Source organism: Anopheles arabiensis, chromosome 2 (assembly GCF_016920715.1).
Source record: "Anopheles arabiensis isolate DONGOLA chromosome 2, AaraD3, whole genome shotgun sequence".
Lineage (NCBI taxonomy): Eukaryota > Metazoa > Arthropoda > Insecta > Diptera > Culicidae > Anopheles > Anopheles arabiensis.
In genome coordinates, this window is record NC_053517.1 from 85,611,707 (window position 1) to 85,638,926 (window position 27,220).

At 48.0% G+C, this 27,220-nt stretch overlaps 8 protein-coding genes across 10 annotated transcripts; 3 read left to right on the forward strand and 5 right to left on the reverse strand.

Moving 5' to 3' along the window:
* Positions 1-84: 84 nt before the first annotated feature.
* Positions 85-1,446, reverse strand: LOC120893349 (protein YIPF1). The gene is made up of 4 exons (XM_040295163.1): positions 1,211-1,446; positions 929-1,125; positions 550-858; positions 85-476 (listed from the first exon to the last, which is right to left on the reverse strand). The coding sequence occupies exons 1-4, from the start codon at positions 1,371-1,373 to the stop codon at positions 204-206; spliced, it is 942 nt and encodes a 313-aa protein (XP_040151097.1). The 5' UTR covers positions 1,374-1,446; the 3' UTR covers positions 85-203.
* Positions 1,447-1,603: 157 nt separating this feature from the next.
* On the reverse strand, positions 1,604-3,660 carry LOC120896957 (uncharacterized protein C3orf38 homolog). The gene is made up of 2 exons (XM_040301495.1): positions 3,015-3,660; positions 1,604-2,759 (listed from the first exon to the last, which is right to left on the reverse strand). The coding sequence occupies exons 1-2, from the start codon at positions 3,148-3,150 to the stop codon at positions 1,834-1,836; spliced, it is 1,062 nt and encodes a 353-aa protein (XP_040157429.1). The 5' UTR covers positions 3,151-3,660; the 3' UTR covers positions 1,604-1,833.
* A 442-nt stretch (positions 3,661-4,102) lies between these two features.
* On the forward strand, positions 4,103-7,758 carry LOC120895474 (AFG3-like protein 2). The gene is made up of 6 exons (XM_040298915.1): positions 4,103-4,343; positions 4,434-4,604; positions 4,693-5,180; positions 5,252-5,345; positions 5,433-5,740; positions 5,823-7,758. Exons 2-6 carry the CDS (start codon positions 4,506-4,508, stop codon positions 7,297-7,299), a joined length of 2,466 nt encoding a protein of 821 aa, XP_040154849.1. The 5' UTR covers positions 4,103-4,343; positions 4,434-4,505; the 3' UTR covers positions 7,300-7,758.
* Positions 7,759-8,456: 698 nt separating this feature from the next.
* On the forward strand, positions 8,457-18,705 carry LOC120895493 (tubulin polymerization-promoting protein homolog). Of its 2 annotated transcripts, none has more exons than XM_040298951.1 (4): positions 8,457-8,698; positions 17,199-17,499; positions 17,580-17,765; positions 17,841-18,705. In XM_040298951.1, the coding sequence occupies exons 2-4, from the start codon at positions 17,209-17,211 to the stop codon at positions 18,021-18,023; spliced, it is 660 nt and encodes a 219-aa protein (XP_040154885.1). In that variant the 5' UTR covers positions 8,457-8,698; positions 17,199-17,208; the 3' UTR covers positions 18,024-18,705. The 2 variants fall into 2 exon arrangements, with proteins under 2 accessions (XP_040154885.1, XP_040154877.1); XM_040298943.1 differs by lacking the exon at positions 8,457-8,698 and adding an exon at positions 16,985-17,095.
* Positions 16,667-20,993, reverse strand: LOC120895483 (transmembrane protein 209). 2 transcript variants are annotated; one of them, XR_005738330.1, is made up of 6 exons: positions 20,859-20,993; positions 20,145-20,771; positions 19,464-20,091; positions 19,163-19,396; positions 16,904-19,063; positions 16,667-16,820 (listed from the first exon to the last, which is right to left on the reverse strand). XR_005738330.1 is itself a non-coding variant. In XM_040298930.1 (5 exons), exons 1-5 carry the CDS (start codon positions 20,867-20,869, stop codon positions 18,935-18,937), a joined length of 1,608 nt encoding a protein of 535 aa, XP_040154864.1. In that variant the 5' UTR covers positions 20,870-20,993; the 3' UTR covers positions 18,265-18,934. The 2 variants fall into 2 exon arrangements, 1 of the variants encoding a protein (XP_040154864.1); XM_040298930.1 differs by lacking the exon at positions 16,667-16,820 and having other exon boundaries at positions 18,265-19,063; positions 19,464-20,070.
* Positions 20,994-21,474: 481 nt separating this feature from the next.
* Positions 21,475-22,134, forward strand: LOC120903378 (probable prefoldin subunit 4). Its single transcript, XM_040312791.1, has 2 exons — positions 21,475-21,656; positions 21,725-22,134. The coding sequence occupies exons 1-2, from the start codon at positions 21,612-21,614 to the stop codon at positions 22,094-22,096; spliced, it is 417 nt and encodes a 138-aa protein (XP_040168725.1). The 5' UTR covers positions 21,475-21,611; the 3' UTR covers positions 22,097-22,134.
* Positions 22,115-25,072, reverse strand: LOC120903342 (DNA repair and recombination protein RAD54B-like). The gene has a single exon (XM_040312720.1). The coding sequence runs from the start codon at positions 24,992-24,994 to the stop codon at positions 22,154-22,156; it is 2,841 nt and encodes a 946-aa protein (XP_040168654.1). The 5' UTR covers positions 24,995-25,072; the 3' UTR covers positions 22,115-22,153.
* Positions 25,073-25,099: 27 nt separating this feature from the next.
* LOC120903365 (eukaryotic translation initiation factor 3 subunit E) lies at positions 25,100-27,163 on the reverse strand. The gene is made up of 3 exons (XM_040312768.1): positions 26,951-27,163; positions 26,429-26,698; positions 25,100-26,367 (listed from the first exon to the last, which is right to left on the reverse strand). The coding sequence occupies exons 1-3, from the start codon at positions 27,038-27,040 to the stop codon at positions 25,426-25,428; spliced, it is 1,302 nt and encodes a 433-aa protein (XP_040168702.1). The 5' UTR covers positions 27,041-27,163; the 3' UTR covers positions 25,100-25,425.
* Positions 27,164-27,220: the final 57 nt, after the last annotated feature.

Sequence of the window (27,220 nt, forward strand, 5' to 3'; positions counted from 1 at the left end):
AAATTTTTTGGTTTCAAATATATGAGCAAATTAATACATTTCTTTCCATTCTATAAGCTCTCAAGGTGAGTGATAAGATTCAAATTCGTCGGTAGGAGCTTCTTATGCCTAAGCAATTTATTTAATTACATCTTGAATATCTAATTCTTCGTAAGCATTCCAACAATCAGCATATTATCCTAAGCACAACGTGAATCCACACATTAAGCACTCTTGCTGTGCATCGTCGCATTGACTACCACGCTGGTGGTAACTTTGTGCAGCGATGGCGCTACCTCCGCAGGCGTTTCTACATCCGGTGCGTGGAAGAAGTAAAGCATAAACCCTGCTGCCAGTGCAAAATGTGCCAGTTCGATCGCGAGCACGATGAGAATCGAATACCTTGACTTTCTCACTGCCGGCATCAGGATTGTTAGCAGCGCAAATCCGGACAGAAATGCACCGGTGATGACCAGTAGCCACTGGAACAGTGAAACCTGGGGAAAAAGGTGAGAAATGTTTCATTCAACGCAATCGGTTCACCTTCGCAACGTTCCCCTCCCTACCGACCTGTATGGTCCAGAGTACGGACACTGGAATGTAGATTGCTAGCGAGTAGCCATAAACGCAGACCAGCGATAGCAGACTCGGTGTGGTAGGCTCAATCTCTACCTGCTCCTCCTCATCCTCTTCCATGTTCAGCTCGGTCCCACGCACACTCCACTGCAGGAAGGCCCACAGTGCGGCGGGAACCAGCAGCGCGTACGTGATGATGGCGGTGGCCGAATAGGAAACCAGATGGAAATTGTACCGCCACTGATGATTTCCCGTATTTTGCAGATAGCTTGCCATGTTGCCCGAAATAGCGATGGTGAAAATCTGACGCACAAATAAGCCAGTAAGTAAAGAGGGTTGACAAACGTGCATCCCAACGCATCACCCAACGTACCAACGTCAGCACAATCCAGATCGGTCCATACAGATCCGGATTCGTGGCAATGTTCAGCTTCAGGTAATTGACGGGCGCCCGTTTCGGTATCATCGAGGTGGCAATCCGGTCCACCACGATCATGGTGTCCACGTTGAAAAACTGTTGATAGTACTCGAGGCTGAAAATCGAGCCGCCTGGCTTTGCCGTGGTAGTGCCTGTATTGTGTGAGACAGTGTTATTGATTCATTAGCGGACGTGCGAGGGCAATTGGATGTGCCGCGTAAGAGAGACAAGACCTACCCGTCGGACTTCCATCCTGGTCTGCTGATGACGACGGTTCGTCGGGACTGAGGAATGATCGTTGCGGTGAATTGATGTTGATTTGTGCACTGCCGCTTCCGCTAGCTTCGTTCATCAGCGGAAACTCTTTGAACGACAACAAATCTTCCAAGGTTCCGTCCATTTTCAATACGGCGGAGGTAAATGTAAATAATGTTTGCCCGTTTGCTGTGTTGGTGAATCTCTGCTCGCGAACGTCAGATTTGACAGTTCCGCTCCATCGCGAATTCATCGCCGACAGACAACCATTTGTTTACCGTTTGATAATTTTGATTTCTGCTCGCGCCTTTCTTGCATGTTTAAAAATCGCAGGAAATAAACACTTACATCTTAAACACTTTTTTATAAACTCTGTTCATCTAAAATAAAGCGAAGCGCTTTATCCAAAATACATTTATTGTTAAAATTTTGACCTATATCTACAACGTTCTTAACTAATGTAAGGCACCTGTCGCTGTTGGACACATTGAAGAACATACTTCGTACGGTATGGCTAGAAATCCCACTTTTCCGACACTAAACCGGAAAGCCACATTTTGCACACCTTTGAGGCGTGAGGAGCATTCACTCCTCCACACACACCTCTACACAATGTCCATCGTGAGCGGTATCATAAGACAGTTGTTGAGCATTTTACTGTTTGCCAGCGCGGGCAGATTGTCCACCTTTTTGTACCGTATGTACAGCTTCAGCATCCGTATCTTCCAGTTGTTGTTCTCCATCGGGTCGCGCCTCAGCCCGATCAGCGTTTCGAACTCGCCCAAACACACGAACCGGCCCTCCGGCCCCGGCTGGTTGTTGTACACGACGCCGCACGACAGTGCCAGCACGCCCGACTCCATTATCCGGCCCTGGCAGCCATCGAACATGATGTTCGGCACCAGCTGAAAGCTGTACTGGAACTTGAGGCTCAGTATCAGGTTGATGATGTCCTGCGGACCGCACACCTGCTCCGTGCCCTGCTGGGTTTCGCTGATCTCCAGCATCACGGTACAGTTGGCATCGTGCCAGAATGCGCTCTCGTCCAGCGAGTTGCGATTCCACTTGAGAAAGAACCAGACGGTGTAGTCGAGCGCGAGCAGATTCACCGGATACTGCTCGAGCCCGGGCGGTTCCGTGTCCGAATCGTCCCCGGGGCCGTTCGTGTTTTCGCTGAAAAACACTCCGTTCGAGGAGGCCGCCAGGGCGTTATAGTTATCGATGTGGTTTTGCAGCGTGGTGCCACTGGAACAGCTCGAGTCGGCAGAGGTGGATGGAAATGCGTACGGTGCGGAGGATGACGGACCGGGGTTGTCGCTGGACGATGGCACGTACCCTGCGTCGGTGGAACCGCCGTACTTCCTTCTCCACAGCTGCAAACAGTGCTCGATCAGTATGGCTTTCGAGCTGTCCGGCTGTACACTAATGTTGTAGCTTTGCAGGTATTTGTAGAGGTACTCCGACTTGACGATATTCTTTGCCAGCAGCGTTCCCGCATCGCGACAATGTTCCATCATTACGTTTAACGATTCTGCAACGAAAGCACCGATAAATGCATAAATCGATATGTTTCAATGCAATGCTGCACATTGCTTATCGTGCCCGAGCAATTGGTTGGATTTAAGTACTGGCCAATTCTGTTTAATTATTCTGCAAATCCCCCCAATCGCCATAAATCATACGAACTGCCACTCATGCTCCATCCGATTGATAGATAAGCGAGATATCATAGCAGTGCGGCCCACCAACCCTTCAACCCTCACCCTCTTTCCCTTCCATAACATACTTTCCAACGTGATCTCTTTGATGGAGTTCTTCGAGATGATGTTCCCGATCGCAAGCGTCACCTTGCGCACCTCCGGATCGACTTGCGTGAAGAAGTCGGCAATGCCGTTGCGCTCATGTTCCGCCGATATCACCATCCTCTCGGTGGAAGGGCGCCTCGACGGTTTCAAACGGGTTCGACTTCCGGTTCCTCCGGTTCGGCGGTTCGCACTTTCGCACCCGTTTGTTCAATTTCTCTCTGTCTCTCTCACTCTCCCACTTTCGGTATCTCCAACCACCCGGCTTTACACAGGTACACAGGCTTGATGAAGCGCGCAGAACAAAACGACAAACAACAATCACAGGAGTCCCTGCCCAACGCGGAAGCGTTTGTAAAACTAGTTTTGAGGGGGATTTTCGTAGCTGATCCGGGTGTGGCGTAGGACGGTGATGGATGGTGGCTCTTCAGTAACAAAACACGGTCGTTATGCTGAGCCCACTAGCTTCGCCTTGTGGCTCCCGCATTTCGCAGGCTCTTTTTCCTATTCCTCTTTGCATGCTGCTTCGTAACATATGACTGAAAAATAACATCGCCCTGGCAGTGTTGCCGGTTTGTGTAATGTATTTTGAGAACAAAATTAGAAACGTTTTCATAGAAGGGGTTTCTCAATGAATTATGAAATTCTATTCAATAATTTAAAAGGATATTAGAAAATAGAGTAGTTGTACAAGAGAGCATACAAATCAGCATACCTGTTAACACTGTTACAAGCATACCTGTTAACACTGAAAACCTTGTTTAGGAGACAACCATTTAATATTTAAACAGAGGCGCATGATGCCAATCGGCTCCAATTATTTATAAAAATAAATTAAAAAATATATTTCAACAACACTTGTAACCTAATAAAAAATGGTAAAATTTGTGCGTATAGAGAAAGTCCCTTTTTTTTATTTCATAAATTCTTGTTACATCTTGCAAAAACGTTGTTTGTTGATTGCTACCTGGGAAGCTAGCCGGCTGTCAACGGTAAGCAATGACACACACACATACGACCGACATCTGTCACGAAGATACAGCTGTGTAGACAGGTACATTTACACGCTGCGTTCTTGTGTGCAGCAATGAAGTTGCACCAATAAAGAAATCTTAAATAACTTATATTGCATCATTTGGAATTACACAAAAGTTAAAAATTGCCTCTAATTCGTTTTAACTACATTCTTCAGCTCGAAAACTTACAAAATCAGTAAAAATAGTGAAACTCAAACCACTTCTCTGCAGCAATTGCGCTCCGTGTAGAACCACCCTAACAATTTTCATCACCCTCCTCACACGCACCAGAAACTTGTAAGCTGAATTTCGTCAACACACGCAGTGCAAGAGGAATTGCGAAGATTGTGTAATAAAGTGTATTATGGTTTATCGTACTTTTCCGAGGTTGGCCTAAACGATTGTGACCCTGCATGAGTGCGCTAATAGTGTAGAGCAACCCGCAGCAACCGCAGAAAGATGGCATACCGTGTCCTGACGACGGCCAAAAAGCTCGAATCCGTGCTGGTCGGGCTGAACAGACCGCACCGTACCGTGAACGGGCCCGACTGTGAACAGGTAGAACGGGAAAAGTGGTAGAAGAGTGAATGCACAAACGCTTTCGTGCGAGCGTTCAATTAAAAACACCTTCCTTCCTTCTCAACAGATCATTCGCAGCCTAAGCTACCTACAGTCGAGAAGCAACAAAACGTGGAACGAGTTCCTGCATCGCATACAGGTGTTCTGCGAGAAGCCACCGAAAGGGTTCGAGAAGTACTTCAAACCACCCGGCGCCGCTAGCGCACAGCAGGCGAAACAGGCCAACAAGGCAGGTGAAAGTGGGACCAGCAAAGATGGAAGCAGCAGCAGCAGCAGCAGTGCTGCCGAACAGTCCGCCAGCCAGTCCAACGCACCGCCCGGTGCAACGTCACGCAAGAACGACTGGAATCTGGGCATGTTTTCGCCACAGCCGGCCCGAGGCAAGGGTGGTTCCAGCGGCAGTGGCGGATCCGGCCGACCCATCGGCGGCGGTGAAGAGGGCGATAAGGAGAAGATGCTGATGTTTGGTGCGCTGGCCGGTGTTGCATTGATATCGGCGATCGCTTTCTTCGAGATGGGATACAAAGAAATTGCGTGGAAGGAATTCGTGAACAAGTACGGTTCCGCGCGAGCTAGATGATTTCTTTGCGGATTTGTAATTGTAAAGTATGTTTGCCTCGTTTCAGCTACCTCGCTCGCGGTATCGTCGACAAGCTGGAAGTGGTTAACAAAAAATGGGTCCGCGTTAAGCTAACGCCCGGCAATGCTACAGACTCATCGGTACGAATGCAATGCACATTACCGAAACTCAAAAAGGCAGGAACACTAACGGTACACCGTATTCTTTCCTACCGCTCCATTTTGCAGGGCATTCTCTGGTTCAACATTGGCAGCGTGGACTCGTTCGAGCGCAACCTGGAGAGTGTGCAGACGGACATGAACATCGAGCCGGTGAACTTTGTGCCGGTCATTTATCGGAGCGAGCTGGAAGCGTCCAGCTTAACGGGTCTGCTGCCGACGCTGCTCATCATCGGGTTCCTCGTCTACATGATGCGCCGCTCGTCCGAGATGATGGGCGGTGGTCGGGGCGGACGCCGCGGTGGAGGTCTGTTCGGTGGCGTCATGCAATCGACCGCCAAGCTAATCAATGCTAATGAAATCAACGTCGGATTCAAGTAGGAAGAAGCTTAAAAGGATGATGAAATACTCTATCAATTCTAATGGTGGACTCTCTTACCCTCTCCCTCACTGCTTTAGGGATGTGGCCGGCTGCGAGGAGGCCAAGATCGAAATTATGGAGTTTGTCAACTTCCTTAAAAACCCCCAGCAATACATCGATCTCGGTGCCAAGATACCCAAGGGCGCCATGCTGACCGGACCGCCCGGTACGGGTAAAACGCTGCTCGCGAAGGCCACGGCAGGGGAAGCGAACGTACCCTTCATTACCGTGTCCGGGTCGGAGTTTTTGGAAATGTTTGTCGGCGTGGGACCGTCGCGCGTACGCGACATGTTCGCCATGGCCCGCAAGAACGCGCCGTGCATTCTCTTCATCGACGAAATCGATGCGGTCGGACGAAAGCGCGGCGGCAAAAGCTTCGGCGGCCACTCGGAGCAGGAGAACACACTGAACCAGCTGCTGGTGGAGATGGACGGGTTCAACACGACCACGAATGTGGTCGTGCTGGCCGCCACCAACCGGGTGGACATCCTCGACAAGGCGCTGCTGCGACCGGGCCGCTTCGATCGGCAGATCTACGTGCCCGCCCCGGACATTAAGGGGCGTGCTTCCATCTTCAAAGTGCATTTGGGCCCGCTCAAGACCGACCTGGACAAGACGGATCTGGCCCGCAAGATGGCCGCCCTGACGCCCGGCTTCACCGGGGCGGACATCGCGAACGTCTGTAACGAGGCCGCCCTGATTGCGGCGCGCGATCTGAACGAATCGATCGTGATGAAGCACTTCGAGCAGGCGATCGAGCGCGTGATCGCGGGCATGGAGAAGAAAACGAACGTGCTGTCGCCGGAGGAGAAGCGCACGGTGGCGTACCACGAGGCGGGCCATGCCGTGTGCGGCTGGTTCCTCGAGCACTCCGATCCGCTGCTGAAGGTGTCGATCATTCCGCGCGGCAAGGGTCTCGGGTACGCCCAGTACCTGCCGAAGGATCAGTACCTGCTGACGACGGAGCAGCTGTACGATCGCATGTGCATGACGCTCGGGGGCCGCGTGTCGGAGGAGATCTTCTTCGAGCGCATCACGACCGGTGCGCAGGACGATCTGAAGAAAATCACCGACAGTGCGTACGCGCAGATTACGCGCTTCGGCATGAACAAGAAGGTGGGCAACGTGAGCTTCGACAGCTCGCAGCCGGGCGATCCGATGTTCGCGAAACCGTACTCCGAACAGACGGCCCAAATCATCGACGAGGAGGTGCGCGCCCTGATCGACCGGGCGTACGTGCGAACGAAAGCGCTGCTAACGAAGCACCGGGCCGACGTGGAGAAGGTGGCGGAGCGTTTGCTCAAGAACGAAATTCTCAGCCGCGACGACATGATCGAGCTGCTCGGCAAGCGCCCATTCCCGGAGAAGTCGACGTACGAGGAGTTCGTGGAGGGTACGGGCTCGTTCGAGGAGGATACTACGCTGCCGGACGGGCTGGCCAGCTGGAACAAGGAGAAGGGCCAGGAGAAGGAGCCCAGCGCGAAGGACGACGATGGCGGCAAGGTGAAGGCTTAAAAAATCGGTCGAGAGCGTCATTGTTGTTTAGTTGATCAAGCGAAAAGTTACTGAATGTGTTCCACTAATGCCACGAAGAGGAAAATAAAAGGTACACACGAGCGACACATGCTGCGATCCACACACACATGCGTACAGAGTTCGCAAATCGCTTTTGTTTCGCCCCATCGGTGGGTTGGTATTTGCAGCAACAGTATGAAATATTACGATTTTTTAGGCGCTTATAGAATTAGCAGATGCGAGTGGAAAGGCAAATGATGATGATGCTACATGCACAAACAGTAAATGATGAATGTTGTAGGACCCAGTCGGAGTTGCCCAGCCAAACCAGCTAAATTGACCCGGGATAGTCAAAGCAAGCATTGTGGTATGAACTTGTATTTGTACTTACATGTTACCCTCCGTGCGGTTTTAACACGATCTTCACACTTCATCAAATAAATTGGATAGTTGAATTGATTTTTATTCGTTTCAAAATTTCACCCTCAGTAGTCCCATAGGGACACACGCATAGATATAAACAAAATCGGCTTATTTTTTGTAAGTAAAGATTACGGAATTATCTTTAGATACGTAAAATGTGTCATGCCTAAACCGCAAATGATAACTGATTAAGATAAACATTCATTTAAATACTTTTTATCGAATAGATTAGTGAAACATTTTTAGAAAAACATTCTTTAAATTAAAAAAAAAAACAGGAAATAATGCACTCATCAACGGGTCGCATTGCTCTTCATGGTCTTAGCAAGGGTGTCGAACATCAAACATACAATACTAAAGAGGCATTTCTAGAAGGTATACGGTGGCCTCACAGTTTCATGCCCAGTGTGTAGTGTGAGCTTTTCGGCTGTCGATATTTCGTTGAAATGTATCATCATAATAATTTTGATATTATTCTAAAGTACTCAAATGGCATTCAAAATCCATATTTTAGGCCGATTTTTTTCATTTCATTTTCATCCAAATCTCAATTACGATTCCAGGGTGTCTGTTGCATCCCAATATATCCTACTGGGGCGCTGCCACGTTTGACACACTTGGTACCGTGCCCGCTCGTTTCGTTTGCCGTTCCAACGCATGCTGTGAGCACGTTATCTTTAGCAGCCCGAGCGCGCTAGTACCGTGCCGCGCGTCGTTCACACGTACGTATAGTATACATAGCGCGTCTCTCGAGGTTTTAGTCTCGCGCGCGCGTTCCTGCGGTCAGAGCGGTTAGAGAGCTGTTCTCGTGTTTTGCACAAAATTGTACAGGAAAGAAAAACACTTCATTTCCAAAAAACAACGCTGCGTAGAAACATTGTTTGTGGTACCAGACCGGAATCAAATCTTAAGTAACTAGTTTGCGTGAATTAGTAGGAAGTTCAACGAAATATTTCTTGTGCGTTCTTATTTGAAGGTAAATGAAAATTCATCCATTTTGCACTTCCAAGTGTACTATGATGCTCGGTAATGGAAGACAACAACTAGTACCCATGTTGCTGTGCGTGCAACAGGAGAGGCAAACAAAGAAAAACGTTTGAAACTACGCTCGTTTTGTGTTTTACGAGAGTGGTATCCCAAAAAAAGCAACGATATTCAAATGATTCTGCAAGTGAAATCGGTTTTGGCAGCGGGCCAAAAAGCGAAAACTTCTTCATACTACATAAACACACACACACACATGCATATCCAGCAGGGCCAGATTCATCTCGCATCCTCATCTCGAGAGCGCGGAGGATTCTGGTTGTGATGATGACGTGAGATTCGTGCCCACATATCCCTTCGTACCCGCAGCGAGTTCTCCCACTGCCCGCCGCAGATCAATAATTGTTCATGCGCATTGTCGCACTTCCGCCGTGCGCGCGGTACGGGCGTGATTTCCGCTCAATACGGAATCGGCACGGCGTACAACTTTTGCCCTACCGTCGTAGAACCCGCGCCAACAGTAATGGAATGCTGTCCTCACCAGGCCCCATCGTCTGCCAGTCTGAACATTGTGGTCTGCAGTGGACAAAGAAGACCCTTCATTTTGTTTGGGAGGGAAGACGATTAAAAGCGTGTTACGTGGTGACCACACGCAATCGACAAGGGGGAAAAAACCCCCCAAATGCAATTCAAATGGTTTACTGAATGGAAAGGCGCTCACCAGTCCAACGGAATACCGTCGCGAGTGGTGCTCATTTAAATGAATTTTAATCTAACATCAAACGGATAATAGGGAACGCTAACGCAAACCCACGAAGGTCCTTCTGCCCACCTGTGTTGGATTTGATTTTCCGTTTTTTTATGGTTCCTGCCTTCACCCCAGGAAAACGAAGCTGACCATTCTCTGAAGCCGTTTTATATATGATATAAATGTCATGCAACGGCCCTCGTCATGCGTCTCCACCGCAGTCCCTCTGTGTTCGCCATTTTAGTGTCCTGATTCGTCGCCTACTTCTTGCTGGTAGTGCTGGTGACGAGCCTTTGTTTACGTTCAGCCTGCCAAGGATATATGCGCATGAAAAGGGAAAGTGCGCACCAACACTGTGGTTGAAGGAGGACGAAGCGACGATGTTTGCTTCTGCAATGTGCGCCGTCAAAGGTCAGTACGGAGGAAGGAGAAAAGACGCGAAAAGCAAGAAGTGGATTTTAAGGTTGTGGTTGTGGGGCACAACCACATACACACCTTACCACCCAACTTGGATACTTTTTTTTTTCTTCTTTGTGAGGAGTAACTTTTCCAACCCCTTTTTCCAGGATGACTCATCCTGGAGTCAGGGTGTTTATGAGCAGTTGGGGCACCTTAAGTATTGGAACTTCTTGTTTCAACGAGTGGAAATAACCGACTGATTTTATTCTATAAATTCACCAAAGCCTACTAAACTACGTTCATGCTAGCGAGGTTGCTATGATCTCAACACTCCTCCTCAATCTCGGCTGGCTTTAAACCAAGTCGTAGGCGCATCTGCTCCATCTTAACGCGAGCTAACGGTTTTGTTAAAACATCCGCTACCATTTGTTCGCTGGGACAATAGCGAATATCTATCACACCATTTTTCACTAACTCCTTAACATAATTGTATCTGGTGTCGATGTGCTTCGTCCTGTTACTATCACTGACAGATTTCAGCATTGCTATGCAACTCTGATTGTCTTCATGCACTATTATCGGAGTCGGAACTGGTTCATCAATGTCCTTTAATAGTTTCATTAACCACATCAACTCGCGGCTGGCTTCGGAGAGTGCCACGTATTCCGCTTCGGTTGACGAAAGTGTAACGCATGGTTGTTTTCGAGCTGCCCAACTGATTGGTCCTCCGAGATGAAACACGAAACCGGTATTCGACTTTCGGTCCGTCTTATCACCAGCCCAATCAGCATCAACGTACACTTCTAGTGATCCTGGTGAACCTATTCGCAAACTCCACTCCGCAGTTGACTGAAGATAACGTAGCGTTCTTTTTGCTTCGGTCCAGTCTGCTTCCGTTGGGAGACTCACCTTGCGTCCTAGGATCGAAGCGCTAATGGCGATATCCGGTCTGGTATTCACCGCGACGTACAGAAGAGCACCCACCAGGCTCTGGAACTCGTCGTTTCTAGGCATGGCTTCCTCCTCCTTCTGCTGTGCGTTCGGATACCCAGGATCCATCGGTATCAAAGATCGCTTCGAATTCAATTGTCCAAATCGTTGAGCTATTTTCTTTATATAGTTCTTCTGGTTCAGGAAAAAATGTCCACCTGACCGTCTCACTCGTATTCCCAAATAGTGCCGTATGTCACCAAGACACGTAATGGTAAAATTATTTTTAAGATGCTTACGAACAGCTTCATATTCTGCTTCCGTGTTGCTCATTATCAATATATCATCCACATAGAGTAATATGAACGATTTCTTCTGTTTTCTTGAAGTTTTAACAAACAAGCATGGGTCTGCTACCGATGGTATGTAATCCAGTATCTTCAATACTTCGGTGATTTTCGTATTCCACACCCTTCCAGCTTGCTTTAGACCGTAAAGACTTTTTCTGATTTTCAATACGTCATCTTTAACTCCGTTATTAAAACCTATCGGCTGCTTCATGAAAATGGTTTCTTCTAATTCTCCATGAAGGTACGCCGTCTTCACGTCTATATGCTTCACCAGCATTCCTCGTCGAGCGGCGATACTCAATAAAGTTCGAAAAGTGGTTTGTTTAACGACTGGCGCAAAAACTTCATGATAATCAATCCCATATTTTTGATTGAATCCTTGTGCTACCAGTCGGGCCTTGTAGCGGATCAGGTTCCCGTTTTCATCCATCTTTTTCGTGAAAATCCATTTGTTTCCGATAGCCTTCTTGTTTGGCGGCAAACGAACTACCTCCCATGTGCGATTTTCCTCATGCGCCTGCAGCTCTTCTTTCATAGCTGCCATCCACTTGTCACGTTCGGGGCTAGCTATTGCTTCTTTGTACGTGCATGGTTCCGCATGAAATTGGTTTGCTATGCGCACGGTGTCCTGGTATCGCTCTGGAGGAATACCCTTTGTGGTACGCTCCGATCGTCGAACTGCTGGAACAGAAACTTCCTCGATGACGAAATGCTCCTCCTGATCGCCAGATGATTCCAGCTCCTCCTGCGTTCCAGTTGCCTCAGACTCCAAGATATTTTCACGACGGATGGTATCGAATTCGACATCGCTCTGGAACTCATCGTTAGATGTTACTGATTGAAAACCATCAAAATCTAAATCGCTGCATTCATCGTTTTCATGGTCACCATCATTCTCGGAGAACGTAGTAGTTGGAGTCTCGTCGTTGCCTGTTTCTGGTGCTGCAATAACGGGATCATCATCAGCTTTGTTCATCGCCGGAGAAGAAAATGGGTATGAAACGATACTTCCCTGCGAAGGTTTGGTTTCCCAAACCTCCCGATGTGTCAGAAAACGACAATCTCTGCTCATGATTATTTTATATGTTTCAGGATCGATGAAACGGTAGGCCTTGTGGTGCAAAAGAATAGCCCACAAACAACATCTTTTTTGATTTTGCATCCATTTTAGATCGCTTGTTCGGTGGAATCCACACGTATGCCCACGAACCGAAAATCTTGAGATGACTGAGATCAGGCTTCTCTCCAGTCCAGAGCTCAAATGGTGTTTTTGAAATAGGTTTCGTCGGTAATCGGTTCTGTAGATATGTGGCCGTGTTCACAGCTTCTGCCCAATACGTATGCTGCAGCTGTGCGTCCAGAATCATACAGCGAGCCATTTCCACCAGTGACCGATTCTTTCGCTCCGCTATCCCGTTTTGTTGCGGCGTGTAAGCAGTAGTGAATTGTTGAGTGATGCCCTCTTGACGACAGAAACGGTCCAGAGCTTCATTCTTATATTCACCACCTTGATCTGATCGAATCACCTTGGGTGCTCTTCCGATCTGATTCTTTACAAATCGAACATATTCTGCTATTCGCTTTGTAACCTCCGATTTTTCCTTTAGAAAATAGACTACTGTGTAGCGGGAAAAATCGTCTATCATCGTAAGGAAATAACGACAACCTCCGGGCGATGGTGTTCGCATTGGTCCAAACACGTCCGTATGGATAATGTCTAACAGCTGCTTGGATCTAATTTCTGATTTCCTTGGAAACGGTAGCCGTGCCATTTTACCCTCTAGGCAACACTCACACGTTACGACATTTTCGCAATCTTCGATACAGCACCCTGTTGCTAGATCTTTATTCTCCAGGTCCCGAATTGCACCCGGATCTCGATGCCCAAGAATGCGATGCCAAGTGTGTAAACAATTAGATGTATGGTCACTCACCTTAAGTACAGCTTGTTTTGTGCGCAACCTATACATCCCATCGGACATAATTGTATCCGCAATCACCTTGCTGTCTTTTTGGATGTGGCACCCATCCTCATCAAAGATGAACTTGACTCCCTTGGCTGTCAGTTTCCTCACCGATATAAGGTTGGATTCGAATTGCGGAACATAGAGCACATCTGTGAGGAGAACAGTGCTTTGTTCACCCTCTCGAGTTATCCACGTCACTCTGCACGAACCAACTCCTTCTGTGGCAATCTTCTTGCCGTCTGCTAAGGAAACTTTTTGCTTCACTGTACGGTCCAACGAAACAAAGTAGTCTGGTTTGATGCACATGTGTGATGTTGCACCGGAGTCTATGATCCACATATCACGTCCGCAGAATCTTTGTGAAGCCGCGAATGTGAATTCTGATGCTTCTGAATCCTGACAAGCCGTTTTCGCTTTCGGATAGCGACTTTTTCCTGGCCGCTCGTTGGATTTGGTCTCCTCGATGTGTTGTTCCTTCCATGCCCAACATTGCTTCTGCTTGTGACCTGGTTTTCGGCAAAAGTTACACAACAAGGTTTTCTTCTGCTTTTCATTACCAGCCTTAAGCACAGAATCGCACAGATTGTTGCGATTTCCCCTTTTTGTCACTTCGTCAACTAGCTTGGATTTGATCAATTCAAGTGTCAATTCACTCTCTGATCTCGTCTCTAATGCTGTCGTGAGAGTATCAAAGGATGCGGGCAAGCTACGTAGCACCATTGCCACCTGCAATTTTCGGTCCAATTCATGATTTGCCACCGACAGCCGCTCAAACAGTTCCTCCATTTCGAAAACGTGCCGTTCGATGTCCTCGCCATCTGTATACCGTTTGTCGCAGATTTGCTTGAGCAATGACACAACGGAAGTCAACGTTACCTTCTCATACTGGTTTCGAATGGCCTCCCAAGTCTGCTTCGCCGTTTTCGAGTCCTTGATTAGGTTCAACTGACTATCCTCCAGAAGAAGCCCAATCGTCGCACGAGCTTTCTGGTCTCCGGTTTTCCAAGCTGTAGTGTCTGTTCCAGCACTTGATCCGGGAATAGCAGCACTCGATTCGGGGGTAGCAACTGGGTTTGTTCCAACCACGTATTGCCACAAGTCTTCTCGCATCAGCAGAAACTCGACCTTGGTTTTCCACGTTCCGTAATTGCTTCCATTTAGTTTGGCAATTCCTAGTCTCTCCATCTTGAAAAATCTCAATTTATTCTGATTAAAAGAATTTTCTGATCGAACGCTAAGCACCTGGGCCCATAACCTATTGGAACTTCTTGTTTCAACGAGTGGAAATAACCGACTGATTTTATTCTATAAATTCACCAAAGCCTACTAAACTACGTTCATGCTAGCGAGGTTGCTATGATCTCAACATTAAGAATATGGGGCATCAATTTGCTTTGTTTCAACCAGAATGCATTTAAACTTTATATTGAAAAAATAATTGCAGTTTAATTTTAATTGCATATTCTTGATAAAGACTGTACTCGTTATCGCATCCAAACGAAACGGTCAATATCAAACGGCGTTATGTTCCGTCCCCGTGTCCCACCAACGCCCAAGCCTGCCGCTGCCGTCACTTGACCTACAAAAACCGATTGTTATCTTCCAATCATCATCTTTCCGATGCGAACTTATCGCCACTTTATTAACCCCTTGTTGAACCGCTGTGTACTAGTCGAAATGTCTGCTGCCGCCCCGAATAGAATCGGGACAGGTTCTTCTCAGTTGTTGTTGTTGCTGTTGTTGCTTTTGGTCAATTTACCACTTTTATTGGTCGCGCCTGTCTTGCGAATGACACGTACCACCGCTTTGCGAACATGTATTTCGATATCAGCTTTACCTCCGCATGACATCATATTGCTGACATTGAAAATACACACCCTGGTACACTGGGCCGCATGGGGGAGACACGTATGGCATGAGGTGATGTGAAGAGGTAACTGTATTTTAGAAACTGATTTTTTTCAATTCCATTGAAGGTTTTAACGTGTTAATCAAAAACGCATTTAAGGACCATGGAACTGTTGAGTCAAGTCTCTCTCTCTCAAGTCATCTGCTAAAACTATTAATCCTCAATTTTCTCTCATTACACCCCCCACAAAAGGATGTCCGGCGAACCACTAAAAAAAAGACCGCCCATCACCACCTCCACCATGTAGTTGCTGCTTTCGCATAATTTGACGCTCTCCACAGCCATTTGCTGCTTTGCTGCATCCCCCCATCCTATTAGTGAAGTAATATCTAAATTTATATTGTTTGTTTTGGTGACCACCGTAAAGCGTGGCGAACTTGAGCGTCCGCGGGCAGTCACCGGAGAAGAAACGGGTGGTAGTGATGTATGGAGGCACATATCACACTGCTAGTTGACGACGACTACACAGTGGCAAGCATATGGCAAGCCCCAATAGTGGGTTCCCCTTTTACACAAAACCATGGACTTTACAACAGTCCGAGAGAGAGCTGGGTGGGATGGGTGGCTTCTGCCGATGATGTAATGAAGTTTGTCCGTTTGAATGAGTAGAGCACCCGGCCGATCTAGCGCTTCGCATGGAGAGAGAGCATCTATCATACCCAGCAAGTAAAGGTTGTTCCCTCCCTCCCATTCCTCTCTTTTCGTTGGGTACATATTTAGTTAACTGTTTTGCAATCTACCTTGTGCTGGTTCATGCTCAAGTTCAGCGTCTTCTGGGTGACAGTGATTTTATGTTTAAATTGTTCTTATTTGCTTAAAATCAGCTTTCTTTGCACTCTATGAACCGGTATGTCAGAAAATCTGCATTCAAAAATGGATAAAATAGTACTCCTCACAAGTAATGTCCCGGTGGGAATGCAGTAGGCCCAATAGCTTAACCATAATTGCTACACGATCTTTATCATCAAACCGCGCGCAATTGCGTGTTCGTTCGAACTGATAAATTGAACTTCAAACGTAATAGAATCAAATTAACCATTTATGAAAACACCGGGAAGGTAAATCACACAGGTAAAGGAGGTGGGTTCCATCGTACGCTCCACTGGGTAGTAGTACTTAGTCAGGAAGCAACACTTTGACGCGCGGCGGACTATTATAGCCTAACGGTCGGTGGTGCTAATTGGCCAACATCAGCCAACCATGGGTGGTATCAGGGCAAGGCACATCGAATAATGTCTGACACGCTGCAAACGTGCCACTTACCTTCAGTCGATCCATCATCGCATCATGCAGGGTGCCACCACACATGTGCACACGCCACTCTGTACTTGTTTACACTTGTTGCTTGCTTGTTCATAAATATAATTTTGGACTTCCAGCGGCGGTCAGTGGTTAGCTTGTATCCTAATTATGGTGGCGCTCAAATGTACGCGAATACATGATACATATGTGATCAGTTTACACTTTGACGCCTAATGAAGCAAGCATCCGGATCGGATATGTAGTGCCCAGTGTTGCACTTCGTTCGATGGCACAATATGGTATGCAGCTGTGTGTGGTTTTTCGGATTTAGTCACATGTTAGCTTCAAATAAAGCGCAACAATAAAGGCAAACTAATTAAAACTTTAAACCGTTATTCCAAATGATCCGTTCGTATGAATTGTATTACAACTATTTAATAATGATAATTTATTTCCTATTTTAAACGATAAACCATTAATTGAAATATCTGCTAAATTAAGTATTGTAAGGATCGCAACAAATCAACAACCTAGCACAACTAAACCTGAGCCTTCTATTGTACGTTAAACTGTAGCGACAGTGACATAAGCAGGGGGAGACCAAAATGAAATGTTAGTTATTTGCAATCGTGTCAGCGCGAGTGCTAATTACCTTTTCCGGGGGCCCCATCCCGTTGCGTGATACGACGAGCCGGGACAGTACTTGCTTAACTACTTGAACGGTAACACACAGCACAGCACAGTGTACCATCCGCATACCCGGGCAGTGGTTGCGTATTTTTGGAGGGCCAAACATAAACAAACAGCTTGCCGATAAGATGTACACACATGTCGCAGTTCATCGGTGTGTGCAATATACCCGTGTTTTGTTACCTACATTAGACTACCCTTTGAAGACACTAAAATTAAGCGAAATGTGTTCTCTCTTCTATCTCATCCCGCGCCAGCTCCCACACCATGGCCGATGAAGCGCAACCACCGAATGGTACGGACGTCGTAGACAAGATGACCGTAGAGGTGGCTGAAATGGCACTCGACGCTAAACAGGCTGCCGGCGGCCAACCGGGTGCAGCAGAACCGGCAAAGCCGTCCGAAAAGGAAACGAACGGTTCGGCGACACCAGCCAAGCCCGTCTGTTCCGCGGCCTTTAAGGAACAGTTTAAAGCGTTCTCAAAGTTTGGTGATACAAAGTCGGATGGAAAACATCTAACGCTTTCGCAAAGCGACAAGTGGATGAAGCAAGCGAAGGTGAGTCGCTTTTGTTGCATATTAAGAGAAAAAAACGCATTAAAAATGTAATCTACCCGGTATATAAACTGCACTTCCAGGTTATTGATAAGAAGATAACGACCACCGATACGGGAATACACTTCAAGAAGCTAAAATCGATGAAGCTGACGTACGAAGACTACAACAAATTTCTGGACGATCTGGCAAAAACGAAGAAAGTCGAGCTGGATGAAATCAAAAGCAAAATGGCAAACTGTGGCGCTCCCGGAGTGCATAATGCAACGGTGCGTAGATAAGATGCAAGTACTTAAATAACTTACTAGTGTTTTTAATTTATCCACTTCTTTGCTACTCTACAGCCAGGAAAAGCGGCCGAAACTGTGGCTCGCCTTACGGACACGTCCAAGTACACCGGTTCGCACAAGCAACGGTTCGACGAAACTGGCAAGGGCAAGGGTATTGCCGGCCGAAAGGATATGGTCGACCAGTCCGGCTATGTGTCCGGATATGGGCACAAAAACACCTACGACAAAACTCACTGAGTGAAAGAGAGCAACGGTGCATAAAATCTAACCCAAGCTGAAACGGAAACATTTAAAACTGCGCGCTTCGTAACGTACATTTTCGAAACGGTAATTTCATGCGATGCGATTCCACCACGTGTGAGATTGGTTAGTTGCTGACCATACGCCTTTATGTATCCCTGTGTCCCAGTGCAAAAACAAATCAACCTGTATTACAAATCAACAACAAAAATCGAGAGAATCAAAATCAAACCCATCCTGACTGTAGCGCCATTCTCATTATTAACGTAGCTTGTTATTGAGGATTGTTTTAGTTACATTTTTACACGTACACGATTGTTTGCTGTTTGTGTGGATGTTGGGCTTACTTTCTACACGTCTTCTACACATAGTGTTATTTGTCTAGTCCTTAAAGGTATGTTCATTAGTATAAGCTAAAATGCATCCATTTGTTTCAATTCGGATAAGGGAAAAGTTCGCGCCCGATAGCACGATAGACAATTTCTGTATTTGTGTGTTTTTTCCATCAACGAACGTATGTTTTGTCGGAATTTTAATCTCAACGCTAAGCAGTATGATTCACCATTGATTCACCAACAACTTATACATATTTACTGTGTCATGTATAACACACCACAATCTTCGAACGAACCGTTGATAATAAGCGATTAATATACAAAATTGAATACAGTTCATCCGAGCAAATGAATTTAATTTCTGTGTTGTGTGTATTGGACTTACCAGATGTAAGGACTTACCATCATGATACAGCCACCGAGCCTATCATGTACCGTGTGTCCAATTTCGTCCGTGTATGAGCATACTTTCGTGTACGCCAATCGCCCGTTTCCATGACGATGGCGGATTTGAACACCTTTCATAATACGATTTCGCGACACTCATAAAATGGCGCGTCCGCTGCCACGCTTCTAGTCTTCGATGCAGCACAGTATGTTGATGCCACTTCTGCCGAGATTAATGCCCTCCAGTGAGCATTCGTGGTGGGTTTTCATATACATTAAAAATTGAATGATGACGTAGAACAGATTATTTCGATCCTATAGAGAAAATAGAGCGAAACATAGAGAGAGAGAGAGAGGAAGAGTGCAAATAAAATTACCATTATTTCTAACTCCCGCCTTCTACTGATTACTTACATAGGCACAGCTGTGAATTTTGTCATCCGAAACGAAGTTAAATTTGGGCTTCAGGGGGTTTGAGTACAGAATAGCACACTTGGCCTTATTTTTGGTGTTCACTTCCGCAAGTGTTTCCTTGGTCGTCTTCTTGTCGCCTACTACGACGTAGCGGTTGAAGAAGGGACGGCCTCCCGGTTGTGGCAGCGGACGCAGCTGGCTATCCAGATACGTGCAGAAGAGGTGGAAAATAATCTACAAAAACCAGAACGATTAACATCCGGAAATTGGCATCTCAGCGTGTGTGTGTGTGTTTACTTACGGCCGAATCGGTAGGCAGATGTTCATCCCAGCTAATACCCTTGTAAGCCGAACCGGAATTCCACCGATAGTCGGCCAAACAGCTACCCTTGGCAAGATCCTTGATACGCTGCACCAGATACTCCTGATTGGTGGACATTTCCAGAAACGGTATCAGCAACGGTAGCCGCGGGATGTACAACGACACCAGCTGCTGATTTTCGGCCGTTTTCTTCAACCGCTCCAGCCCGATATTGCCGATCTGAATGTCAGCAAAGCCGCGGCTCTTGAATGCCTGATCGGCAATATTGATCTCCTCCTCGATGCGCTGCAATATCGTCAGCGAGATCCACATGCGCAGATTGCCCACGTACGTGGACAGCTGCGTGGTGGACACTTTTTTCAAGCCCTCGGGACTGCCATCGATAAACGCATTGTACGGGCCCGTCTCGAGCTCCTTCGTCAGCTGTTTGCTTGGCGTCACCGAGGACGACAGTTGGTAGAGGGAGGTTTTGAGCAGGTGGGACATGTCGTTGAACCGGTACCGACCAAAGGACGAGTTCATCGAATCATCGGTATTGTTCGCTTGCTCCTTCTGCGATCGGTTGCTCTTGTCCATCGATGCTTCACTGTAGGAAAGATTGAACTTACTAAAATGGGACTTAGTACAGCACACAAACACATCGTAAGGATTGCTACTCACTGTGCATAGGTTTCCATAAATTTGTCATCCAGTATCGTATCGCCCGGCGGGCCTAGCTTCCGCAGCGCAGGAGAAAACTTGATCGAACCGCCACTGACGTTCGGTGACGCCTCATAGGACAGGTTGCGGTCGTACAGCATCGGTGGCCGGGCCGGTTCCATCGGTGGGCTGCCCCTGCTGAACACCCAGCGGGGCGAGGCAATCGAAAAGCTCGATTCGTGAAAGGACCGCAACAGTGAGGTGGACACGTTCATTGGCGTGTTGTCCGCGCTGGCCGATTGCTTGGCCTGCAGCGGAGTGGTGATGAACGAGCTATCGTTTGCATCGAACCTGAGTATTCGCCGTTGCTGTTCCGTGCCCCGGATGGGCTCCGCACTGAACAGGTAGTAAAAGTAGCAGGTGTAGTAGTACACCATGCTGCAGGACAGCATGGCCGCGGCGACATACTCCACGTAGTATAGGTTCGAAAACGAGTACGAACACTTGTTGGAAATGTCAAACAGCACCACGGACAGTAGCAGTATGTGCACCGTGCCCCATCGCAAGCATTCCTTCGAACGCTTCCTATTTAGGTTCAGCTCAAGCGTCCGATTCACGATCGGGCTGCACTGCACCGGGGAACCGGGACTGCGTGTGAAGAAGGGGGAGAGATTAATGCATGTTATATTTACCGGATGATGCCAGAATCATCAAAACCGTTCCATTTCTACTCACTTGCTAGACATTTTGCTAAAATGCGTATGCGTACCGCGCAAAAGATCGAGATCGGAGACGGAACACGGAGAAAATGCATACAGCCGGCGCGGCAGCAGCTTTGCTAAACGTCAAACGATTCCTTTGCCGGGTAAACTTCAGTCCGTTGCGTTTTTTCGAGAAGCGTTACATAGAGCTTCTGTATGTGACGTATAGATGGCGCAACAATGAATTCCCCATCAACAATTTGAGTGTGGCAGTTGTTTTCGGTCGATTACGGAGCAGCGAACGAAATAAGGGTAGACATGTAAACTGCAATTTGGAGCGCAGGCAAACTTGATATTTTAAAATTGATTATTTCCACGATTTTGAGTTGAAACAGCACCGCAATGCACTCTGTAAATGTGAAAAAACGCTTCCGGTAACGCTTCTTCAAAATAACTCAGTGGATTCTACTGTGTATTTACTCGGAAAATGCACAAAAAATATCAAAACAGAGCAAACAAATAAACGCTTAAAATATTCAATTTACTTATTCAGATTAGTTAAAACAATTAACACAATTTATAGCCGAAAAAATGTTTTATTTTGCAGTTACGCACAGTAGAGTCCACTGCTGTCGTCCGTCGGAACGTCAAATGAGGCGAAGAAAAAGAATAGCAACAAGATCAACAGAACACACGGTCGAAATCTCCTCGCGATAGTTTTCCCCTCCTGAACACCGGGTTTTGCAGCAGGTTGAACTAGTGAACATTAAAATAAATTTGTTTCGCCATGAGTGCAAAGGTAGAAACAAAGTCGAAAGGCACCTTTCAGCCGGTAAGGAACTACCCGCACCACAAACACCCACGGCCACTGTACTCATCGCTCTTTTGTGACCATTTTAGGACTCAGATGTTCACATCACCTACGAAGACCAGATGAAGATAAATAAGTTCGCCAACTACAATGCGAAGGTGGAGGATCTGAAGGAGGAGCTGCGCATCAAACAGAACGAGCTGAAAAATCTCGAAGAAGCTGGCGATGAAATAGAGCTGCTGGACGACGACGTACAGATCCCGTTCCTGATGGGGGACGTGTTTCTCTCGCACGATCAGGCCAAAACGCTCGAGCTGCTGGCGGAAGCGAAGGAGCGTAAAAAGAAGGAGATCAACGGCATCCAGCAGACCAGCCGCGATCTGCAGCAGAAGATGAGCGACCTGAAGGGTTACCTGTACGGTCGGTTCGGCAGCAATATTCATTTGGAAAATGATGAATAAACAACAGGCGAGGGGGGCTGCGGTATGGTAACATTGTACCAGTTGTGCGTTGTGCGTTTATTTCGGTGCTGATACAATGTTTCGAAACAAAAACACTATCTCGTCGGCACTCCGAGCCAGCCCGAGCTGTTCCAGGACCCGTTCGGACACAGGCGATCGGTGATGTTCCCAGCGCATTAGTTCCTGCATCTTGAGGGCGTGCTTTTTCGTACCTAGCCTGCCATGCTTGCCTCCACCACCAACAGTGGGTCGTAGCTGGAAGCGACTGATCGGTTCATTTGTTTCGTTGATAAAATCATCCAGCGGGTCGCACAATTCCGACAGCTCTGCCCCTACCCTATCCGGTGCGTTACCGATGCCCGCACAAGGACACTCTAGCAAACTGTGCGTCAAACAGTCGGACTCAGCATTGGGATCGATAATGGAGAACAGATCCTTCAGCTCTTCTTCCGACAGTTTGAGATTGCTCAAGTTTTGCCGCTGGTCTACCACCGTACCGCTGAGAGAGGTTTTCGAAATTTGTCGCTGAAATATCCGCTCCTCGATGGAGTAAGCGGTCAGGAGTCGGTAAATGAACACCGGCTTCCGTTGGCCATCACGCCACACGCGCGACATGGCTTGCAGGTCGTTGGCCGGGTTCCAGTCATTATCGTACAGCACCAGCCGAGAGGCACCGATCAGATTCAGCCCTGCACCGCCTGCTTTGGCGCTAAGCAGCAGTATGAAACTATCGTTGGCAGGATTGTTAAATGCGGCCACGATCCGGGACCGATCGGGACCCGCCGTCGATCCGTCCAGCCGACAGTACTTGTAGCTGTAATGGTCACACAACCCACCGATCATATCGAGCGTTTTGCTATAGTACGACACGATCACGATCTTTTCCTGCATTGCCAGCATTGCTTCCAGCAGTGCCTCCACAATGCCCAGCTTGGCCGAATCGGTCGGTCCCATGCGCTGCCATGGAGGCAACTGTTCCGCCAGCAGATGCACCAACGATTCCGGATCACCCTTCCCCTGTACCGACACGAGCGACGGGTGATTACAGATCTTTTTCAGAATCGTTATCAACTGTAGCGGAGAGACCGCATTGTCCGCACCTTTTTCACTCTCGTAAAACGACAGCGCCGTTCGGGTCAGTTGCGTCTGCAGCGCGGACGGATGGCAAAAGACGACCACCTCGTGCTTGTCGGGCAGATATCGGTTGATCACTTCCTGCGTGCGCCTCAGCACAAAGCGGCCCGTTATCGCGTTCAGCTCGTTTAGCCGCTCGATCCCGAGCTCGATCGATTGTGGCAGTACGCCGGGTCGTTGCGATACAACGATCGGCGTTTCGTACCGTGCCTTGAAATCCTGGTACGTACCGATCGCTCCCGGATTGACAAAGTTAATTAGGGAGAAAAATTCCTGCAGATCGTTCTGTATGGGTGTACCGGTTAGCAGCACCCGGCGCCGGCACTCCAGCCGATTCAGCACGCCGAACGCCTTCACGTTGCTGTTCTTCAACCGGTGCCCTTCGTCGCAAAACATCAGATCGAACTTGACCGTCTCCAGTTCGCCGATCTGCTTTGCCAGCATCTCGTACGATATGATCAGTATGGGAATGTGCGGCGACTGGGCGTACCGTTTGAGCTTATTGTTCGGCCCAACGATGAACGTAAAAATGCGCTCGCTTCGCAGCCACTTGGTAATTTCTCGGTCCCAGTTATCCACCAAACTGCTGGGGGTGACGATCAGAACGCGCTTGGCGAGCGGTTTTCCGTACGGACCGGTCTTTAGCAGTGTGTACATGAGCGCAATGCACTGGAGCGTCTTACCGAGTCCCATCTCGTCGGCCAATATTGCACCGCACCCGGCCGGTTCCAGCATTCTCAGCCCGGTCACACATTCGTACAGGAAGGCAACCCCTTCGCGCTGGTGTGGTCGCAGGTGGCGTGTAACACAGAGGGGGACCTGCACCTCCACCACCGGTTCATTTTGAGCGTTGTGTTGAAATTGGTGTTCGAACGATGGTTTCTTCATAATCAGTGGTTGCACTGCCTCTTGTTCGTCTTCTCGGGTTGTAAAGACCGATTTAAAATTGCTCTGCACTCTACAGGAACTATCGCGGGAAAAGTTTGTCGTATCAACCAGCGGCACAGCATCAATCCTGGGAGGTGCTTCTGATCGTACTTCCGCTTCAACATCATCTCGCACCACTTGCTCTGGCGGTTTAAAACCACTAATCGAGGGCACTGGCAAACAAATCTTCGAACCACCAGTACTGCTCACTACGGTTAACGATTTTTCCAACCTTGGTTGTTGATTTTCATTGCATTTCTCCAAAACTTCCACCTCCTTTGAACCCACCACCAGCTGGATACCTTCCATCACTTCGTCGATCTTTAATCCGCTGGCCGTGGTGATTACTTTGCCCGCTTCGTCCTTCAACACCGCACTTCTGCCGGACACTTCGAGCGTACCATCGCCTTCCCAGGTCTTGTGCTTCCTTGTGCTAATTTTCCCCCACACTACCTTAAAGATGGTTTTGGAACAGTTTCCATCCGAAAGCCTATCGTCATGGCTTACTGGGACGGCTGCGGCTGGGAGTTGCGAATCGTGCGCACTGTCGGTATTGCTCACTGCATTAGCATTTTTCTTTACCGGCTGTAACCTTTGTACCGGTTCGCCGGGACGTTTCATCGACGGAGCACTACTTCGTCGCATAATGAACGATGTAAATAACGCACAAATATGTCTATTTCTATAACAAAATGCAGATGTTTTTTGCAACTTATCCAACGCAACTGCCCATCGCGGCGAAGCAGATAGAAATGCCGCCACAATTTGACAGTTTGTTGTTTGTTGACAATTTGGGGCGAGAATTCGAATAGGAATAGCTTTTCCAACACTGTACATTTCTAATAAGAAATTATAATTGCACGAATATTTTCTCAATACATCCAGTTTTCCACTTTCCTACTTTCCTTCAGTTCGATCAAAATCATACACAACTAAGAATGATTGCGCTCTTCTGCCCATCAGGGCACGCATTTTATTCCAACCTATTATTCGCTTATCATGTATCATCATATACGCCAATGGCTTGATTGAATTTGAATGTTATGTTCTGCGCACTGCGACACGTCGCTCTCCAAATCGCTCAAAACAGTTACAGTTGGTTGATGTTGTTTTTTGTTGGCTGTACCCTCTCTACACGATCGTTCTTTCCACCTTCCACTGCGTTAATTTGCCTCCGTAAAATGCTCTTCCCGTGCTTCCTCGCGTGCTGACACACACACACACGAACAGAAAGCACAGAAAAGCGTGTTGTCCCCGGGATGCGCCCTCTAGTAATACTTCCAGTGGCCTTCGCCGGCTTCCTGAGTTTTAGCTTTGTGCTTTCGCTCGACCAACAGGGTCAACGCTTCGGAGCGTACAGAGAGGGAGTCAATTTTTTCTACCAGCTGCTGGTAGGGCGAGAGCGGCTGCGTACCCATCACCACGTGTCCGAGCTTCGAATCAATCTTTGCGTCCAGCCGCGCATTGCGAATCAAGTTCACGATCCAACACTCCGCCTCGTCCGGCTTCATGTTCAGCTTGTCCGCCAGCATGCCGATCGTGATGCACTGGTGAATGCGACAGAACGTTTCGAAGATCATCAGACGCGCGTTCTCGACAAACTCCGTCAGGCAGCCGATGATGAAGAAATCGTTCACGATGACCGTCTGGCACTCGTGCAGCTTCTTGCGCGCACCCTCGAAGTCAAAGTTCACGTACAGATGCTCGAGGAACTCGGTGATCGGATCGCGGTACGTGTACGACTCCTGCTGGATCACCTTGATCAGATCCTTGAGCGCATTGCGCCGACCACGGTTAATGATCACCGCCGTCGCCAGGTAGCGCAGGATGTGCGGGCACATCGTTTGAATCGCGTTCAAGTACTGCGGCTTGTACAGGAACATGTCGATGATCAGATCGCGGCCCTTGCCGTGGTTAAAGAACACCAGCACGCTCCAGTGAATCAGCCACGCACGCTGCTGCAGCACCTGGATCGGCGAGAAGTTGTAGTTTTCGATGAAATCGCGCAGCCGCGTCAAATCCTCCAGAGCCGTCTGCCAGTTCAGCGTCAGGATTTCGACAGCCAGCTTGCCCCACAGCACACCGAGGTAGTTTTTATCGTTCGGCTCCATTACCAGCATGCAGACGTACAGGTACGAGAGCGAGTCATTGTAGTTGCCGCATTCGTACAGATACTTTGCCAACTTTTGCGCGCTTAGGATAATGTCGTACTAAAAAAAACGAGACAGATTGAAGCCGTGTTCTTGTCGGTCGACGCTGCTGTCTACTTACATCCAACGTCTGCTGCAACGCATGGATGACTGATTTGGAATCCTTCGTCGAGTCCGGATTCTTCAGCTCCTCCATGCACTTCATCAGTGGCGCTACCTCGGCCTGGAGCTCCTTCAGCGTTGCGAGCACATTCGCACGGCCCTGGGCCAACTCATCCGGGTGCACCTTATCCATGGCCAATCGTTCGCGAATGTCATGCTTGTAATCGACCATGTTCGTTTTGCTCACCGTCTCCAGGATGAACTTCAGCAACGACGTCTGGTCGAATACCTGCCGGAAAGGGGGGAAAAAGCGTGAAAAAGTGAGGTTATACCAGTAAGATGACGGGTCTTTTGCGGAGGGCATAGGGAAGTAATCACAACACAGGAAACACCCTGCCGGTCAAAGGCAATCAATTATCCCGGCGCAGGATTCGCTGCCCCGCCGAAACATTCAAGCCGTGTCGTTGTCATCCTTCCCCTTCTTACCTCCTTTCATCCTCCGCCCCTTTTTTGCTTCTACTATTGCAGCTGCGGAACTTACCTTTTTCTGGAGCAAAAATTCCAGCAAAGGAAACGTTAGATGACGATCCAAATACTGGCAATTCTTTGCCGTGAGGTCGAACTTGGCCATCGTGATGGATTTTGGCTGAAACTGTACGCTTTTCCCAGAGAAATTCACTGAAAAACTCCGCACTAGTACGACATGTGGACAAATCGCACGGCAAGTTCGGTGAAAAGAAGAAGACGAAGACTACATTGCAACGCCACCACGAAACCGATTGTCAAAAAGGTGGCAGTGTTGCCAGGACCG

Bases quoted from the DNA above. Each gene is read 5' to 3' on its own strand.
- LOC120903378 (XM_040312791.1), top strand. From the start codon at position 21,612: ATGAGTGCAAAGGTAGAAACAAAGTCGAAAGGCACCTTTCAGCCG. The intron at 21,657-21,724 runs GTAAGGAACTAC...TGACCATTTTAG, and splicing joins CGAAAGGCACCTTTCAGCCG to GACTCAGATGTTCACATCAC.
- LOC120903342 (XM_040312720.1), bottom strand. From the start codon at position 24,994: ATGTACAGTGTTGGAAAAGCTATTCCTATTCGAATTCTCGCCCCAAAT.
- LOC120895483 (XM_040298930.1), bottom strand. The intron at 19,397-19,463 runs GTAAGTAAACAC...TGGTTTTTGTAG, and splicing joins ATCTGCCTACCGATTCGGCC to ATTATTTTCCACCTCTTCTG. The intron at 19,064-19,162 runs GTAAGTAATCAG...TTTTCTCTATAG, and splicing joins AAATTCACAGCTGTGCCTAT to GATCGAAATAATCTGTTCTA.
- LOC120896957 (XM_040301495.1), bottom strand. From the start codon at position 3,150: ATGGTGATATCGGCGGAACATGAGCGCAACGGCATTGCCGACTTCTTC. The intron at 2,760-3,014 runs GTATGTTATGGA...CTTTCGTTGCAG, and splicing joins CAAAGAGATCACGTTGGAAA to AATCGTTAAACGTAATGATG.
- LOC120895474 (XM_040298915.1), top strand. From the start codon at position 4,506: ATGGCATACCGTGTCCTGACGACGGCCAAAAAGCTCGAATCCGTGCTG. The intron at 5,181-5,251 runs GTACGGTTCCGC...GCCTCGTTTCAG, and splicing joins TGGAAGGAATTCGTGAACAA to CTACCTCGCTCGCGGTATCG. The intron at 5,346-5,432 runs GTACGAATGCAA...TCCATTTTGCAG, and splicing joins GCAATGCTACAGACTCATCG to GGCATTCTCTGGTTCAACAT.
- LOC120893349 (XM_040295163.1), bottom strand. From the start codon at position 1,373: ATGGACGGAACCTTGGAAGATTTGTTGTCGTTCAAAGAGTTTCCGCTG. The intron at 859-928 runs GTACGTTGGGTG...TTTGTGCGTCAG, and splicing joins TCTGGATTGTGCTGACGTTG to ATTTTCACCATCGCTATTTC. The intron at 477-549 runs GTCGGTAGGGAG...CTTTTTCCCCAG, and splicing joins CCGTACTCTGGACCATACAG to GTTTCACTGTTCCAGTGGCT.
- LOC120895493 (XM_040298943.1), top strand. From the start codon at position 17,070: ATGTACACACATGTCGCAGTTCATCG. The intron at 17,096-17,198 runs GTGTGTGCAATA...ATCCCGCGCCAG, and splicing joins ACACATGTCGCAGTTCATCG to CTCCCACACCATGGCCGATG. The intron at 17,766-17,840 runs GTGCGTAGATAA...GCTACTCTACAG, and splicing joins CCGGAGTGCATAATGCAACG to CCAGGAAAAGCGGCCGAAAC.
- LOC120903365 (XM_040312768.1), bottom strand. From the start codon at position 27,040: ATGGCCAAGTTCGACCTCACGGCAAAGAATTGCCAGTATTTGGATCGT. The intron at 26,699-26,950 runs GTAAGTTCCGCA...CCTTTCCGGCAG, and splicing joins AATTTTTGCTCCAGAAAAAG to GTATTCGACCAGACGTCGTT. The intron at 26,368-26,428 runs GTAAGTAGACAG...CGTTTTTTTTAG, and splicing joins CGTTGCAGCAGACGTTGGAT to TACGACATTATCCTAAGCGC.